Here is an 18,104-nt window from a genome sequence, read left to right as displayed (position 1 = left end):
AAATTAAAACCACAATGAGATACTGCTTCATACCTATTAAAATGGCTAAAATGAAAAAAACCTGTTCATACCAAGTATTAACAAGGATGTGGACCAGTTGGAAATCCCACATGTGGTTAGCAGGAATGTAAAAATGATGCAGCTGCTTTGGAAAACAGTTTAGCAGTTTCTTAAAATTTAAACGTATACTTACTAGGTGTCCCAGCAATTCCACTACTAGGTATTTGCCCAAGAGAAATTAAAGCTCATGTGTCTATACAAAGATTTGATATCTCTTAGCAGCTTTACTTGTAAAAGCCAAAAACTAGACAAAACCCAGATGATCATCAATAATTAGATAAAAAACAAATAGTGACACATCCAAACAATGGAATACTCCTCACCAATATAAAGAAATGAACTCTAATACACACATCAAAAGGATCAAATCTCAAAATGTGCTGAGTGAAAGAAGACAGACATGCCTCCCATTTGATTCCATTTATACAAAATTCTGGAAAATGCAAAGTGACAGAAAGCTCACTGGTCGCCTGTGGACTGGGGTTGGGGGATATGGAGAGAGGCAGAAGGGAAGGATTACAGGGGGCAGAAAGAAGTTCTTAGAAGTGATGGATGTGTTTGTTATCTTGATTGTGGTAATGAGTGTATCCTTTGGTCAAAACTTATCAAATGGTATTATATAAAGCTGTTAGGAAAGGGAAGAAGAGGCTTTTCAACACTATGAAACAAAAAGAGGCAGAATAAGAAAAGATGTGTGTGAAGAAGACCCAATTGAAAATTTTGGGAATGGAAAATATCCATTGCATTAAAAAAGGAAGGAAAGAAAGGAAAAACCTCACTAGGTGGATAAACTCAGAATTAGACATAGTCGAAGAGAGAATTAGTGAATTGGAAGAGAGTTCTGAGAAATTTACCAGGAGCATCACCCAGAAAGATAAAGAGGGAAGAATATAAAGAGTAACTAAAAGACATGGAGAATAGATTTCCCATATATGTTTAATAGGAATGCTGCAAGAAGAAACTGGTAAAAATGACTAAGAAGCTGTACTCAAAAGCATAATAACATAGAAGTTTCCAGAATTGTAAAAGATATAGAAGTCATCAAGTAATGTGCTCATCAAGTGAGGAGAATTTTTAAAAGTAAATCTCCACTTCAAAACCACACAGTGAAACCGCAAAAAATCAAGAATAAATGGGAAGTCTTAAAATTTCTATAGTCAGATTATCCACAAAAGAACAACATTAGACTAACAGTAGCTTGCTTAAGAGCCTATGGCTGTCTTTTTGGCAATCTTCAAAATGCTGAAAGAAAATAAACTTCATCTGCTTGGAGTTCCATATCCAGCTGAACTCTGAATCAAGAGTGATGATGAGATAAAGACAGTTTCACAGAAGATGAAGGGGCTCAGCCCAAACCTTGAGGCTCTTGAACATTTTGAGACTGGGGAGATGAGGCGCCCTATGAAATCACATCCCAGTGCCAAGTCAACCAGGGCCAGCCTCAGTCTCCCACAGAAAGCATAAAGAGGAAGGAAGGGCTGGGTTTAACTGTTGTTGCTGCATTGTGTTACTATTGGAAATACTGCTTGCTGGCCATATTGGATATTCCATCAAGATAGAGGAGAGAGATGGGATTCCTGTCCCAGCTCAGGGCTCAGTCCTGCAGAAGTGGGGGCTTTGTAGTGGGAGGGCACAGGGAAGGTTCTGTGTGGTAGCCCTGGGCTCTGGTCTGGTCCCTGGTCCAGGGACATGAGAGCCCCCTCTAGGATGGCCCATTCTAGACTCTCTCTCTGTCTTCCAGATTGTGGACAAGAACAACCGCTACAAGTCAATAGATGGGTCAGATGAGACTAAAGCCAACTGGATGAGGTGAGTCCTGCTCTCTGCTGATTTCCCAGGAGCCTCGCCCAAACTCTGGAAAGGAGGCCAAAGGAGCGTGGTAGGCCTTTAGGGCCTCCAGTGGTGGAGGTCCCTGAAGGCCGTCTGGACTGTTCTTTGCAGGGTTTTGCACATGTCTAGTTTGGGGGACCAAGCCTCTAGCTCCCTTAGGCTTCCATCAGGAGGCTCTAGAGGAGACCTCTGGCCAGACCAGTTGGTTATGGAGACACACTCATCAGTGCACTTATCAGTATTTCTGGAGGCCCCAGACCCCAGGCTCCTGGCAGCATTCCCACTTGGGGGACTGTGACACCTCTCACAGGCAGACTGGCTGGACTGGTGCAGGGATCACCCCAGTGCAACCCCCAGCCATTGTTTAAAAGGCCAGCATGGAAAAAGGCACAGTCTCCAGCTCAGTTTTCGATTCTTAGAGTGGTTTTCTTGTTTGGGACAGAAGTTTGTGCTAGAAGGATCCTTCACAGCCAGCCAGAGAGAGCAGGAGCCTGGCCCGGGGTCACCCAGAGGTGGCTGAATGGAGTTGGGGACCAAGGGTGCTCCTTTTGGCTCTGTGCTGTGGGCCTGTGCCGTGTGCCAGGGCCCTGCCCAGTGGGGTCAGTGGGCAGTGCGGGAGGTCAGCTTGCCTCGTTGCCTCCTCGGTAGCCTCTCTCTGGGACTCAGGCGCCGTGACGGGGTTTAGGATCTGTGTTGGGAGGGGAAGGAAGACTCGGATGGCTGGACGCAGGGGCACAGCCATGTCATGGATTCGTCCCTCTGCTGGCGTTTGTGCAGTTCTATGCCCTATGGGGGTGGGGGCTGGGGGTGGAGGAGAGGTAGTGCTTGGAGGGAGGGTAGCTAGGAACTTCCTAGGAGGGAGTTTGCTGGATTTAAACATCAAGGCTTTGCAAGCACATAGGGAGAGATGGGTTTGGCGTGGGGAGGTCCCCTGTCTTGGGGCTTCACTGTCCACATGTGTTCCCTCCTGAGACCCGCCGATGGGTGGGCTGCAGCTTACACGCTCCAGAACACTGAAGGATTTATCCTCTTATTTGTCAGGGTGGCTGTCCTCATTGCCATTTAGCAGGTGCAGAAGCAGAGGCGCCGGGGGACAGGTGAGCCCCCGCCTTGTGCTGTGGGGACAGGCATCCACTCCCCAGCCCCCTTTCACATACACAGGTCAGCCGTGCCCTGAAAGTGGCTCCAAGAAGGTGGATGGACACTTCTGGCTGCCCTTGTCCTCTCCCCAGTCACTGGGTGCAGGTCAGCTTAACCCGTGCAACTCAGCACCCATTCCTGAGCACCTGCGGCGAGTCAGAGCCAGTACCGGGCACTCAAGATGGATGGGCCCGGCCCTGCCCTCCTGCCCTCCCAGGACTCACACCTTTCACCCCAGAACTTGCTTTCCTAAAACAGCTGTTTGATGTAGACTTGGGCCATGTGCTTCGAGGGGCCGGGTGAAAACGGGGAGGGGGCCTTGAGCCCCTTCAAAGGGGCCAACATTTCATCTGAGGGCCTCGTGAGCCAAGACTCAAAAGTGGGAAGTGGAGACCGGTATCTGGCAGGCCGGCAAGTGGGCTCCATGGCCCAGACCCCCCAGCTCTACTCTGGCTCCAGGCCAGCAAGGGAGAGTGTGTTTGAGTGCAGTGTGGGTCAGGCCTTTCTGCACGGTTGCTTTCGAGGCTTCAGGAGCTCTGGCCATTAGAGCCGATTCTGTTCCGCTCTTCCACCCCTGTCTGATCTTTCAGCTTGGGGACAAGGCTTTACCACAATCCCAAAGAAAGAGGTTCGTCATCTTAACTGAGTGGTCGTCTGGCACCCAGTAGATTCTGACTTAATCTGTCTGGGACTGAGCCCAGGGCACTGGTAGTTTTTAAAAGCTCTCCATGTGATACTGATGCGCCGCTGGTGTTGAGAGCCTCTGCTCTGTTCCGGTCTTCATGCTACAGTGGGAAACTGAGGCCCAGAGCCGGGCACGGTCTCAAGATCATGCAGTCAGTGGCAGAATAGGGCTGGAGCCCATTCTGGACGTCTTGGCCAGTGTTCTTTCTGCTTGTGCACTAGAGAGCAGGCAAAGCATGGCTTTCTGGACCTTGTGTGTGAGGGGGGTTCTACTACTGCTACCCTGCTGGCTTGAGGTCTCTCCTGTTCCTCCTCCAAGCCCCATTTTGACCCAAGATGGTGCCAGGGCTGGGAGGCCCTCATTTCATTAGAGATTCAAGGAGTAGGTTGGGGTTGGGTGTATGGTTCGTTACCAGGGAGATGGCCCTCTGGTGGCAGCTGGAGTGAGTGGAAAGCCAGTTCATGCTGGGGACCTTCCTTCCTCTTTAATATGCAGCTTCCCTTTGTATAGCTCTTTCCAATTTGCAGACACTTACATTTGCACTGGCACAGCTTAGGGTCTTGCAGATGATGGAAGGGAGTTGGTTCATGTCTTCAAACCATACATGGTAGGCTGGGAAGAGAATGGGCACCCACTCGATGAGCGTTGACCCGATGGCAGTGCCATGCGAGGTGCTCTGCCTTCATGAAGTCAGTGGCCTCTAACCAGGGGCTCTTCTGTCCCCTGGAGGCATTTGGCAGTGCCTTGAGACATTTGGGGTTGTCACAGTTCCGCGGATGGATGCTACTGGTTTCTATCAAGTGGCAGTCAAGGATACTAATAAATATCCTACATTGTCCAGGAGGCCCCCTGCCTCACCAACAAAGAATATTTGGATCCCAAATGCCAATAGTGGTGAGATTAAGAAGCCCCGTATGAAGTCCTCTTGGCAGCCCTGGAAGGGGGCACATACCCTTATTTACAGAGGGGTATCCGAGGTTTGCCCAGGAGACTCAGCCTCTAATCCAAAGTCTGTCTGAGCACAAGGCCCAGGCCTGGGTCTTCCTCTCCTGCCTCTTGGGTGCTATTCCGGGGGGGGTGGGAGTGGAGAGGTGAGGGCTGACGGATCTTGTGCCCCTGCCTCTGGCCGGGGCTTCAGTAGCACCCAGAGGAGTGAATCAGGCTCCAGGTTTCCCTCTGTCCCCCAGGTGCCTCTCCTGGGTGGATGGTTGTGACCCTGAGCATGAGTTAAGGTGGACAGGACCCCACTGCGGAGATACTGAGCTTTAGAGCCAGAGTAGGTGCCCGGCCAGAGGGGTAAGGGTTGCCCTGTACCCATGCCCAGGGCCCCTGGCTGCTCTGTGCAGATGGAAGCCAAGGACCTTGCTGGTGTCCATCAAAGTGGAACTTGTCTCCGGAGGGTTGCTCATGGGTTCCTCACATTCTACCCACGAGCTACCAAAAAACCAGAGCAGCCCACCCCTAAAGGAGCTGCTGCCAGCCAGCACTGTGATGGGAGGGGAGCCGGCACACACCCAGAGGCGGGACCAGGAAACGGGGAAGGGGAAGAGAGCCACCGGGCGGAACAAGGTTTCTGTGACCACGCCCTCATTGTGGGCGTCACCCTCGAGACCACACACCACGGAAGCCCACTGTAAATAGTCACCCTGTTTAGAGCCTTGGGCGCTATGGCCTTATGTAAATATCGTTTTGTAGAGGCAGTGGCCTCATCCTAACCCCATAAGGATCCTTTATTCCCGTTTAGGGCTTTAAAGCTCTTTTCATCGCTGTGCTTTTTCCCCCCTTGGTAACAACCCCCGAGGTGGGGGCGGTTGTTACTCGGGTTCCCGGATGGGGAGCGTGGAGTCGGGAGTGGCTGCTGAGCTGCCCCGGCTCTCACAGGTGGACAGAGGCGAGGCAGGGCCTGAAATCGAAGGCGTCCAGCTCCAGCCAGCGCTCCCATCGCGTCCGCCACGTCTCCTCCTGCCCTCCAAGGAGTGGCGGAAGGGGCCTGTCGCTAGGAGGAGGGTGTGGTGGTGGTGAGCGGGCGAGGGCGCCCAGGTGCCTCCTGGCTCCCCAGCTGGGGGCCGGCGATTAGGAAGGAGGAGGCCCACCGCATTGACGGTCATTTACCCAATTGTGCTTTGTGGGATATTCAACCCAAGGAACGTGGCACCCCTGGCCGAGCGTAAGAGGAAGCCCAAGTTCTCCAAGGAGGAGCTGGACATTCTGGTCACGGAGGTGACCCACCACGAAGCGGTTCTCTTTGGGAGGGAGACCATGCGGCTGTCCCATGCCGACAGGGACAAGATTTGGGAAGGCATAGCTCGAAAAATCACCTCCGTCAGCCAGGTCCCCCGCTCCGTCAAGGACATTAAGCACAGATGGGATGACATGAAACGGAGGACCAAGGACAAGCTGGCCTTCATGCAGCAGTCCCTGTCGGGCCCGGGGTCTGGGGGCCGAGCCCCCACCATCGTGCTCACTGCCCACGAGAGGGCCATCGAGTCAGCGCTGCTCACGGCCCGGGCCGGGCACTGCTTCCCCAGGGCAGAACTGGATGCCACCGACAGCCCTTCGACTAGCTGTGAGTACCGCCCACCTCCCCTCCCCAAGCTCCGCCCCCCGCCTATTCCCCGCCCACTCCTCTGTGGTGTCCCCCACACCTGTCCTCTCTGTCTCCTGTTCTCTCTGCCTCGCCCAGTCTTTCCATCCTTCCCTCCTTCTCCCACGTCTATCCACTGTACTACCCCTATTCCGTCATCCACTCTAGAATATTTCCTGAACGCTGTGCCAGGAATTGTGTTGGGAGCTGGGAAGGCAGCGTTGGATAGAAGCCCTACCCCCTGCATGCTCTTGGGAGGCTCCTAGACTCGTGAGAATAAACACACTTTCATTAAATAACTGCCCCAGGAAATTTGTAAAGAAGGCACCAAGGACAACTACAGGAGGTCCTGAGGGCAGGGCTGACCTCGTGGGCCTGCGACCTGCGGCTGCCAGGGGCTCAGAGCTGGGCTGTAGCTGCTCTGCTCTTGCCCTCCTGCAACGCAGGCCAGCGCTGGAACGAGGCGCCTGCGTTTTCCTATGGCGTTCGGCTCCGCAGATTATGTAGCAGCCTGGCTGGGAGCAGGAGCGGTAGACTCGCTGACCACCGGGGCGGGGGAAGGCTCCCCGGAGCCACAGTGGAACCGAGACGGAGGCTGAGGAAGAGTTAAGCGGGCCGGTGCGCGTGGGGCGCAGTGCAGGGGAGGGGAGGGCCTCACAGGCCAGAACAGCATGTACGAGGCCCCGCATCAGGAAGGCGCTTGGCACGTTCCAGGAACAGAGAGGAGCCAGGGAAGCCCCGTGCAGCCGGCGAGGGGGAGGGGCGTCAGAGGAAGCTGGCCAAGTCCCGGCCCGAAAGCTCAGCCCTTTCTGTGTGTCTATTCCGAGTGTCTTTATTTGTCTCATTTCCACGCTGCCCTCTTCGGTGCCATTCTGCCTTCCCTCTGCCCTCGACCTCTTTCTGCCCACCCCAAGGCTCCATCTAACATCCCCCTCTCTGTGCTCTGGGTCCACTGCCCATGGCCCACTCTGGCCCTCTTTTCCCACCGCTGGTCTCTCTCTTTTCCTCTCTGCTTCCTGTGTCTCAGGATGAACTTTGATGCCAGGGGCTGCGGGTGTGGAATCTCCTGGCCGAGACGGCTGTCTGTCCTTTGGGGCTTTAGTTCTTATTGGGGCTCCCAGAAGCGGGGGCACGAGGCCCTTCCCTGCCCAGGCTGCACCCGCTTCAGCTCGGCTTCTGTGCACATCTGCCCCCCACCCGCAGCCCACTGTCCTCGCCGCAGGCTGTCAGAACAACAGGGCATGGGGGCTTCAGAGAAGCCAGCCAGCCCCTCCAGCCCTGGGAAAGATGGTTCACGAAGCCCCAGCCTTCCCTTCCCAGGCCCCTTGCTGCAGGGATCTTGCTAATTTCCTGTCTGGCTGGGGCTCCTGACAGGTGGCCATTCGGAGTCAGATATTAAGAACTGGGAAGGAAAGAGGAGGCCGGCCAGTCTGACTTCCATGTTGTCCAGATGAGGCAGCTAAGCTCCAGGAACAGAGGTGGTCTCAGAGCTAGATTCAGAACAAAGACTTGAACCTGGACCTGCCAGCTCCCTCTAAATCAGTGTTTTCCCAAGTTTCTGGGTGATGCTACCCGTTTATAAGAACAAGAAAGGGGCCAGCCCCTGGTGAAGTCTGTTCTCTACGTTGTGTCTTGCTCATCCCTCTGTCTCCCTGAGCCCAAAGGTAATGAGGTTAGCAAACGGGACTTGAGCTGGGCAGGGGGCCCGGGACCCCTCCACTGAGGCTGGGCCAACCCTCCTTTTCCCAGCTGTTACGCGGCGCTTGGCCAGAGGCTCAGGGGCTCTGTGGAGTGAGGCCCTGGAAGGGAGGGAGCCCCGCCACATCAGCCCGCACCACTCCCTCCAACCCTGCCGCTCCAGAACGGGTGTCCACCAAGTGGGGGCACAAGGCACTAGGCTCTCTTACTGGGCTGATGTCCCAGGACCCTTGGGAGGCACATGGCCCAGGGCAAGATGAATGTCATCCTGTCACCTCCGCCCGGGGTGGTTCTGAATTCAGCCCCCCCAGGTACAGGCAGGGAGGTGTGCGTGTTGGGAGAGTCAGCCTGTATCTTTTTGACTCCTGCCGTGGGAATCCGCTTGGTCACGAGAGCCGCCGAGACCCATGTGTGCAGGGCTGGGCCCCTCCCCGTGACTGGCCCTGACTAGCAGTCTGTCTAATGGTCTCTGTGCGCCGTCAGGTGCTCCCAGGTAAAAGGAATGTGTCTGCCTGGGTAGCCCCCCTTGGGGCGCTGAGGGGACATCAGGGCTGGTGGCCAGGTAGATCTGCTCTGCACCGGCTGGGCTTGTCTGCGCCAGCGCCATCCCTTTCCTCCCTTCTCCAGCCTGTCCGCTTCCCCCATCTGTGACCGAAAGCTGCAGATTCCAGCAAGGCCACAAGGTGGCCCCCAGCAACTCAGAAATGGCTGGCACTCAGGGCGGCCAAAAGCAGCTGGCCCCGTTTGGCAGGTGTCGCTCTTTGTGCTCTGCCGAGTGCCTTCCTGTCTTTGCTCTTGTGTTGGCTTCTTGAGCGGTATTTAGAGAGTTGTTACCCTTGCTTTGCAGAAACTGAGTCACAGAGAGTGGAAGTGAGCCCCTGGTTGACACACTGTCACGGGACTGGGGTCCCGCTGGAATGTTGCTATTCCTGGGAAAGGAAGGCGGTCTGGGGAGGTGGCCTCTGCTCATGCTCGCATGTCTCCCCGGCGGTGCCTGGCCCGAGCACCTTGGGGATGTAGGGAGCAGGTGCTTCTCCCTCCCTGGGTGGGTGGTGGAGAGGGCACGCACTGAACTAGGCTGAGGGGTAGCAGGGTGGGGGATGCTGGGTAACCCTGCAGGGTGGTCTGAACCCAGGGCTGCCTTCTCTCTCCTCGTTGTAATCATCTACCCTTCTTTGTTTTTTATTCTGCAAGATGATGAAGATGAGGAGACACCCGGGCCCTCGAGGCAGCCCCTGCGGGTGCCCCTGCAGCCGTCGCCAGAGGAAGAGGCCTGCCTGGCCAGGCCCACCTTGCTCCGCTCCTCCTCTTCCTCCGACCAATCCGAGACAGTGGGCCCCAAGCCTGAGGCCCTGCCCCGACCCTCGCCCCCGGCCCAGACCGCCTGCCGGACCCCTCGGCCGCACCCCAGCCCACCCAGCGCGGGCCTTGACTGGCAGCTCCTCCACGCCCACGCCCAGCAGACTGAGGTCTTTCGGCAGTTCTGCCAGGAGCTGGTGACAGTGCACCGGGACATGGCCAACAGCATGCATGTCATCGGCCAGGCCATGGCCGAGCTGACCAGCCGCGTCAGCCAGATGTGCCAGACGCTGACAGAGATCCGGGATGGGGTTCAGGCATCTCAGCGGGGGCCTGAAGGGGCAGCCCCCACGGGCTCTACCCCCCAGGCCGAGGCTCCCCCAGCGGAGCCCCCAGAGGCACCCCCGGCACCAGCCCCCACACGGACTACCAGGTCTCGGAAGAGAAAGCACAATTTCTAAGCCGGCCAGTCTGCGCTGGGAGGAAGAGAGCTGCAGGAGGGGTGTCTGGCCTTGAGACAGAGGCCAGTCTCTCGTGTCCGAGATCGATGACCTTTGTAGGGTGTTGGGGGGACCGCGTCTCCTCACCGAGTTCAGGTCGGCCGCCCTGGTCTCTAACGGGGCAAGTATTCAGCCCTACTCCCTCATCTTTGGCAGATGTGCTCAAGATGCAGGAAAAGCTACCTGCTTGATGCTCACTTGGCCTGGAGGGTCAGCCTCCTCTTGGTCTGCACCCCATGGCAGCAGGCCTTTGCCGGGAAGGGGGGAGCAAGTGTGGGGAGCAGCCGAATGGACTCCTGCTTTCCATCCTCAGGGCTGCTGCATCAGCCTCCCTGGCCCTGATCCGGGGGCTTTCAAAGGGGGCCAGGCCTGAGGTTGGGCAAGCAGAGCTCAGCCCTTCCTGGAAGGGGTCTGTCTCCCCCTCTCCCAGGGCTCTGAGCCCCAGGGTGGGGGCTCCCCTGCCTTGGCCTTCCGCTTGCCCTTGCGCGTGCGCGCGTGTGCTCAGCTGCCATGCTTGCCTTTTGTGGAGCGGGGAGAAGAATGGGGTGACGTCGGAGGAAGCAGAAGACGATCTGAAGTTCTTAGGGCTTGTGATGCTTCTCCCTGCACTCGCAGATGTGTCTTGCAGTGGGTCCTCGTGGCGATCGGAGAGGCAGCCAGGTCGGGTATTTGGTCGTCATTATTACCATCACCATCTGCATCGCATAGATGACAAATGAAGCCACGGTCCCAGGGGGCCAGGACTGGAAGCCAGGTCTGTGGATTTTTCCAGCTCCCCTGTAGAGGCCATGTCTGGGCTTAGAAGGCATGTTGCTCCTTGCCTGCCCTTGCCAAGCTCTTTGGGGTGTGAATGGGAGGCGACAGCAGCATTTAGGGCGTGAGTCCAACCTCCCACCCCCCCAGCCCGAAGGCTGACAGCCAGTGGCTGGGGAGAAGCAGGGCCCAAGTCTCAGGATCCAGAAGGCAACCCCTCCTCTGGCTTCTAAAAGAACCCAGAGCCCAGCGGGGCTCCAGTCCCATTCCAGGTTCCAGCATGCCTTGCCTCTGCTTGCTTGGGCTGCGTCTGCATTAGCTACACACGTGTTGAAGCTTCACGTTTGGTTTTGGAGTGTGGGCAGAGAGCCAGGTTCTTAGAGTGAGGGAGGGAGGTGGGGGGGTGGCGGGTGCAAGCTTAGCTCTGATGTGGGTGCAGCTCAGCTCTGTGTCCTCTTTGCTCCCTGGCCTGAGGCTGACCCTGGCAGGAACTCTCCTTCCCCGACCCTCCGCCCTCCCACACCCGCCCCCTAGAGCCACGGTGGGGGCAGGGAGCATTGCTGTGGCTGGTGTCTGTCGCAGCCCTTCCTGGAGTGCTGCTTCTAGACCCAGCTCAGGCTTTGCCCCGTGTAGGGAGAATGGAGGGCAACCTCAGTGTCCCTGTGTCCTGGGCTCCTTCTCCCCATTCTGTGTTCTTTGGGGGTTCCTGTTCCCCCAAACTGAACACTCCCCTGTCCGACAGCCCGATGGCTTGACTATTGTCTGGCATTGCCCCCCCCCCCTGCCCTCTGATGCTGGAATCAAAGATTGCCTCCCAAGTATTTTTGTTAAGATGGCAATAAAAAGACATTGATCTCACACTTGGAACACACCCAGTCTCCAGCATCTTTCTTTGGTGTATATTCTCTTTCTTCGCTTCCCGTGAAAACCTCAAGGCCCCCAAAGCAGGGGTTAGATGACTGAGGAAAAGTGCATGGGCAAGAGAGGGGCTCAGGTGCCTCTGGCAGTTCCCAGGCCTCATCGGCTCTCAGATGCCCTGTGTTCAGCACCATGCCAGCCCTTAGAGGGAAGGAGAGGACCCGATGGCCTGAGGGAGACAGAGCATCCGGAGAGGAAATCGTTAGGCTCTATTGAATTTCTCTGCACATCGAAAGTGCGATGTTGCTCAATGAGTTTTACCTTTTGTTCCCTGAAAGTATGTGAGGCGTCCTGGAAAGAAATTCACCATTTCTGGCAGGAGGCTCTCCAGAAGGATCAGTCTGCCAGTGTACCCCAGGGACCACCCTGAGGCCCTCACTTTTTTGGGTCATTTCCCCACTGATCTGAGTATCTGTCACAGGTAAGGCCCTGCCCACCTAGATCTGAGACCTTTCAGAGTAACTGACGTGGCTTCTCTGACTCCTCTCTGGGAGTCTCCTCAGCAGGAGAGGGACCCCCTGACCTGTCCATTGCCCTCGCTTACTTCCGGTCCTGACCGGGGATCCACCCACTTTCTGGAACATTCCAGCCTGCCTTTGACCTCTTGGAATCCAGGTCATCCTCTGCCATTCTTGGCCAAAAAGCATTGTCATGGAAATCAAGATTATCCGATCTCCAGGAGATACAAAGATGCTGTGAAACCGGCCCTGGGGTCTTTCCCACTAAGGTCAAGATACTAAGTGTTGACGGGCTGGCATCACCCTCTGGTCCCGGGAAGGGAAGGGGCTGAGTTGGAAGCAAAGGGGACAGAGAGATGAAGAGACTTGTCGACTTAAGAGAGAAAAGATTTCAGTTTCTTTTTCTTGGCTTCCGTGGGGATTGTGGGGCTAGCACATCAAGCAGGAAGGCGAGACGGGGGCCAGTGGGTGGAAATGAACAGGCGGCCTAAGATAAGGATGCCCCTCCTAAGAGTCTGAGCCACACCAAGGGCCACCTGGGTGGTTTGTTAGAATCCAGGGGACCATCTAGTGGGTGGAAGCATGGCCCAAAGACCCATCCTACCCCCGGCCCAGCCCAGAGACCTCAGTGCATGTGAGAATACAGAGCCCAGCCTCTTCTTGATCACGCTTTTCCCATCTCTGCCTCTGTGCCCGGGGCAGCTTCCTTTCCACCAGAGACAAAGCCACTGAGCAGGAGTGTCTGATCTAGCTTTTGTCTTGCCCCTCCAGCGAAACAGATGCTCCGTGCGCTCTTTTCTCTCTTGAGTTGAAACTGATGGTCATTTCCTGACCCAGCTAGAAAACGTGGTGCGCTTGATAAGACACAGTGGGTGAGGCCTGGAGAGTGTTGTCTCAGTGCTATCGAGCCCATACCCCAAGTCAGCGAAGAGTCTGGAAGAAAAACAATCCATTATCATCGTGAAAGTTTCAGTCCCCCCCGCTCCGCCCCCACCACCCACCGTCTTGATTGCTTCCAAGGGCATCAACTCAGTGAGTTTGATTTGAAACGCTATCAGATGAGCGCTAATGTTTGCAGAGCTGCCGGCGCTAGGCCTTTTCCACCGTCCTTCTCACCTACTCTGTGCTTGCCCTCCAATGAGGCAGCGACACGGAAACTCAACAGATAGAAAGGCTTTCAATCCCTGAAAGCCTTCTGTTCCAGAAAGGGCTCTTGCTCACCTGTAGTCATGTACTGGGTCAAGCCTGGTTCTTCATCCAGGGATTGTTGCGTGGGGACAGAAGGATTCTGGGAGTGGATCAAGTCATTGGGCCTTACCGCAAAATACTTACAAGGGGGAGACCTGCTTAGAAGGGACGAGTGTGGGACTTAGCTGGCTCCATTTCATTTTAACCACCCCCCCCATTATATAGCGTAAACAGTTTCTCAGGGAAATGGGTTGTTAGAATGCACTGAGACTTGCCTATTTCAAATGCCAACTTGTAGAACCACTGCATACAACCAGATGCTGAACAAATTTTGATCTTTGAAGATACTCTGTGATCCATGCAAAGATTTGGAGTGCTCGTCCTAAATATTGATTCTTGTAGGAAAACACCAGGAGGTGGAAAGGGAAATTGACTTGAATCTTTCTAAACCTTCTGACGTACTCTCTTTGGAATACCTCCCTGGGAGTTATGTGTTCCTCGTCTATCTTTTTCTCTTAACGTTGAGTGCCAGAGAAAGTAATTCTAGCTTTTAGAGCCTGACAGCTGTTTAGAAACGAAAAAAACAGAGAGGACTGTATTCTTTCCTTGTGCTTTCTGATTCAAGTGATTCTTGTGAGAAAGAAACAAAACAAAACGTGAATGGATGGGTTTGCCTTCTGTGTCTGGGAGTAGGAGGGTTTGGAGCTACCTCGGTTCTGTTCTCTGCTAACCACTGGGCTGATCAATTGTGGATGTCACGTCCCGGGCTCTTGCTAAGTTGGGGATGGGAAAATAGTTTGCACAGTCAGAAGAAATCACACGTGTGAAGGAAAGGCAGACTCCTGCGGTGGGAGAGTTCAGATTGTATGCGAGGGGCTCTCTGCGTGGGGTACCACAGAAGTAGATTCCCAAAGCTCCTGGCTGCCATGACTGTCGCCACTGCCATCCTGCAGCAGAGTGGGTGTTTGGATATGTCTTTTCTTTCTTTGGGGGTATGGGAAAGAGGGAGTAGTAACTGTATTAATTTCTTATTAAGGAAGACTTGGAAAGTACAGAAAATTACAAGGCAGACCCTTCTATAATGGATAATCACTGCGAAAACACTGGTCTATTTCCTTCAAGTGGTTGACCCAGGCTTGTGTTGAAAGCATGATTAGAATCCTAATATAATAGCTTTCAGTCCTCTTGTGCCCACTTTGCATTCCATCAGGACCGTTTTTCCATGTCATGAAATATTCTGTGAAAACATTTTTCTGTAGATGAGTAACATTCCATTGTACCAAGATAGCATGGTTTATTAAATCATTTATCTAGTATTGGACGTTTAGATGGTTTTGCTTCTGCACTATTTCAAACAGTGGAACAGTCAGCCTGGTAGCACACGGGGTTTGTGTTTTTGGTCTGCATCTTAACATTCTAATTTTTTCAAACTTTTTCAAAAGTTTTGAAAAAATCCACATAACATAAAAGTTGCCATTTTAACCATTTTTAAAGTGTAAAGTTCAGTGGTATTAAGTACATTCACATTGTTGGGCCACCATCACTGCCCTCCCTCTCCTGAACGCTTCACATTTTCCCCAGCCGTGACTCAGTACTCATTAAACACTAACTCCCTATTTACCCCTCCCCTAACCCGTGGCCGTCACAATTCTGCATTCTGTCTCTGTGAATTTGACTACTTTGTATGAGTGGACTTGTATAGTATTTGTTTGGTGACTGGCTTATTTCACTTAGTACATGTCTTCAAGGATACTCCATGTAGTAGCCTGGGTCAGAATTCCCTTCCTTTTAATTTCCTTTTTGATTTTCTCGTTGACCCATTGGTTTTTTAGTAGCATGTTGTTTAGTCTCCATGTAGCTAGTTTTTTCTCATTTCTTTTCCTGTGGTTGATTTCTAGTTTCACGCCATTGTGGTCAGAGAAGACACTTGAAATAATTTCTGTACTCTTAAATTTGTTGAGGTTAGGTTTGTGCCCCAGGATGTGATCAGTCTTTGAGAATGTTCCACATGCACTTGAGAAGAATGTATATTCTGATTTTTTTGGGTGTAATGTCCTGCAAGAAGTCCCTTCCTTTTTTATGGCTGACTAATATTCCATTGGGTGGATATACCACATCTTGTTTATCCCTTCATCCATCAATGAACACTTGGGTTGCTTCCTGCTTTTGACCATTGTGAGTAGTGCTTCTGTGAACATGAAATCCTCATTCAAGTCTGTGTTGCCGATTTGTTTCCCAAAGGGCTGTACCAGTTTCTTCTCCACCACCAGTATGGGAGACACTAGTCTTGACACTTCTACCAATACAGAGCTCATCATTTAAAAAATTGATCTCTGCCAATGAGACAATGTGCTACTTTGCGCTCCTTTGTTACTAGTGATGCTGAACACTTTGATTTGTTCTTTGTCCATTTGAATTTTTTTCTGTGAACTAATTTCCCCTGGTCTGCTCCAAGTGCAATTCTTTGGACTGTACCAGTCAGGCAGACTTTGATTTCTTCCCTGGCTTTTGAGACAAATCATAGCATAAGGAAAAGAAGTTTGGTTTTTTTGGTTATTGTTTGTCTTTTTAGGGCCACTCCCATGGCATATGGAGGTTCCCAGGCTAGGGGTCTAATCAGAGCTGTAGCTGCTGGTCTGCACCACAGCCACAGCCACGCCAGATTCGAGCTGCGTCTGCGACCTACACCACAACTCACTGCAACGCCAGATCCTTAACCCACTGAGCGAGGCCAGGGATCGAACTTGCATCCTCATGGATGATAGTCGGGTTTGTTAACTGCAGAACCATGAAGGGAACTCCCAAAAAGTTTTTTTGACTACGAATTTCCTAGGCATGGCACAGAACCCTAAAACTCTAAATAATGTCCTCTTGCCCATTTGATTTGTACATCTCCACTTTTCAGATGTTGCATCTTCTCACCTTTTGGAGGTGAGTGAGGTGGCAGGTTGGATGTTGGAAATGTTGTTTCAGGGAGAATGAGTGAGGGCCATAGATTGTGAGGGTTTGACAGAACTTTTAAGGTTATTTGGGCATTGCTAAGTTGGTGCTTGACATGCCCACATAAGATTTGAATGTTCTAGTGGGAACATTCCTCAGTGCTCCATGTCTTGTTTACTAGCTGTGTGACCTTAGGCAAGTCACTTAGCCTCTCTGAGCCTCAGTTTCCTTACCCTAAAATGACTTAGATTAACCAGTGGTTGCTAACCTTTCCTGGCCTCTTATTTACCCCTCTCCCCGTTCCCATCAGATCCCCTATTTTTAAAGATTTTTGATCTCGAGCATTTAATTGATCTCGTGGGCACGCTTGTCACATGGCTTGTTTCTGCTAGATTTTGTGACATACTGAAACAGTTCAAGGATCTCACCCTTACCAGTGTCAGAGGCCTGTGGGTATCTGGGAACCCCTACGGTTAAAAGTTAATGAAGAGTGGGCCAGATGCTCTTTCAGTTTTCTGTCACCTGTATACCTGCTGTTGAATCTTGTACTTACCAGGACCTAGGAGGTAGGCAGGGCAGGTGTCATTTCCAGTTTCAGGAAACAGAGATCCTGAGAGGTTCAGAGGTTTGCTTGAAGTCACACAAAACAGTGAGACAAGGGACCGACTCCAGCTGGTGTTCCTTTCCTCAGCAGGGCAGCTGCTCTGTGGATTCTGCAGATGCCCACAGGCTGGTGGCTGTCCAGCCACACGGGCACCGTGCCTGGCACTGGCAGGCACTCACCCTAGAATGGTCCATGCATTCTCACCTGTCCCCCTCGCCCCCAGGTACGTGGTCATCTCCCGGGAGGAGAGGGAGCAGAACCTGCTGGCATTCCAGCACAGCGAGCGTATCTACTTCCGGGCCTGCCGGGACATCCGGCCCGGGGAGTGGCTGCGGGTCTGGTACAGCGAGGACTACATGAAGCGCCTGCACAGCATGTCCCAGGAAACCATCCACCGCAACCTGGCCAGAGGTGAGTGCCCGCGCCCCAGGGGAGGGCCACGCCCACCACCTAGCCCTGGGGAGGCCAGAAATGCTTCTCTAGGAGCTCTCCAGGCAAACTGATGGGCCATGCAGTACCCCAGATGTGGGGAGACCCCGAGGGACTTGGGGGAACTGATGGGCTGGATCTGAGAAGCCGCTGGAGGCTGGGCTGTGGCCACCCTGTGTGTTCTCCCTGCTCAAAAACAGTCAGAAGCCCTACTATAGACATTTCAGAGTATCAGGGAGAGAGGCACGTCCCCAAAGCCAAGCATATAAGCTTAATCAGAATTGACTGTTTCTCCAACTCGAATTGATGGAAGGATGTCATCCATTGCCATTGCCTCAGTAACTGCAGCGATACGAGGTAGCATTTACTGAGTACTTAATATGTACCACGAAGGTTTTCTACCGGGTCCCATGTCGTCATCACAGTAGCCCCTGCCCCACCGGTGAGAAGATTTCGAACAATGTCTGCTTCACCCTTGAAAGCCCTCAGTTCTAAACTTTCAATACTGATGATATCATGTGGATTATTAACCCCATCTTACAAATGTAGAAACTGAGCATCAGTAAATACAGTGACTCACCCAGAAGCCCTGGGATACGGCAGGGGCAGAGCTAGCCTCCTAACTCACATCTGTCTGAGTCCGAGGTCTAAGCTTTTTACCTACAGTGTTACGGGGCCTCCCAGACAAAACGAGTTTCTTCCTGGCTTCCTCCTGGTCTCATTCCTGGCATTCCTATTGCCATGCTATGAAAGAACAATCACTATAGAAGAAGGTTAGAGGGAGGAGGGAAGGTGACTTGCCATGTGGGTCGTGGCCTGGTGGGTGAGTGTCCACACAGGCTCCATTTAAATGAGTCATTTGAAAGTGGTTTAAAATACTCCCCAGCTCCTAGCCCTTTGCCCCTTTACTCCATCCTCAGCTGTGCCAGGGCAAACAGGTGAGTCCAGGTCCTTTTTCCAGTGGGATCTTGCACTAAAACCAGAGTCCATCTGGTCTCGGGAACCAAGGCCATCCCCA

General features: G+C 53.2%; 1 protein-coding gene across 8 annotated transcripts in view; it reads left to right on the top strand.

The window, feature by feature from the left end:
* Positions 1 to 18,104, top strand: part of PRDM11 (PR/SET domain 11) — a 92,001-nt gene that overhangs the window by 60,304 nt on the left and 13,593 nt on the right. For 7 of the 8 annotated variants that reach the window (XR_002341489.1, XM_021083151.1, XM_021083147.1 and 4 more), the window contains exons 5-6: positions 1,802 to 1,869; positions 16,881 to 17,068. Coding sequence is in view for 7 of the 8 variants with exons in the window: in XM_021083151.1 (XP_020938810.1) it covers positions 1,802 to 1,869; positions 16,881 to 17,068 (256 nt within the window). In the remaining variant the exon portion in view is untranslated. Of the gene's footprint in view, positions 1 to 1,801; positions 1,870 to 5,859; positions 6,282 to 9,191; positions 11,421 to 16,880; positions 17,069 to 18,104 lie in introns of those variants that run through there. The other variant, XM_021083152.1, reaches the window with a different exon arrangement.

The sequence above is a fragment of the Sus scrofa genome, chromosome 2 (assembly GCF_000003025.6).
Source record: "Sus scrofa isolate TJ Tabasco breed Duroc chromosome 2, Sscrofa11.1, whole genome shotgun sequence".
Taxonomy (NCBI): domain Eukaryota; kingdom Metazoa; phylum Chordata; class Mammalia; order Artiodactyla; family Suidae; genus Sus; species Sus scrofa.
This window is presented reverse-complemented; position numbering and strand designations above follow the sequence as displayed.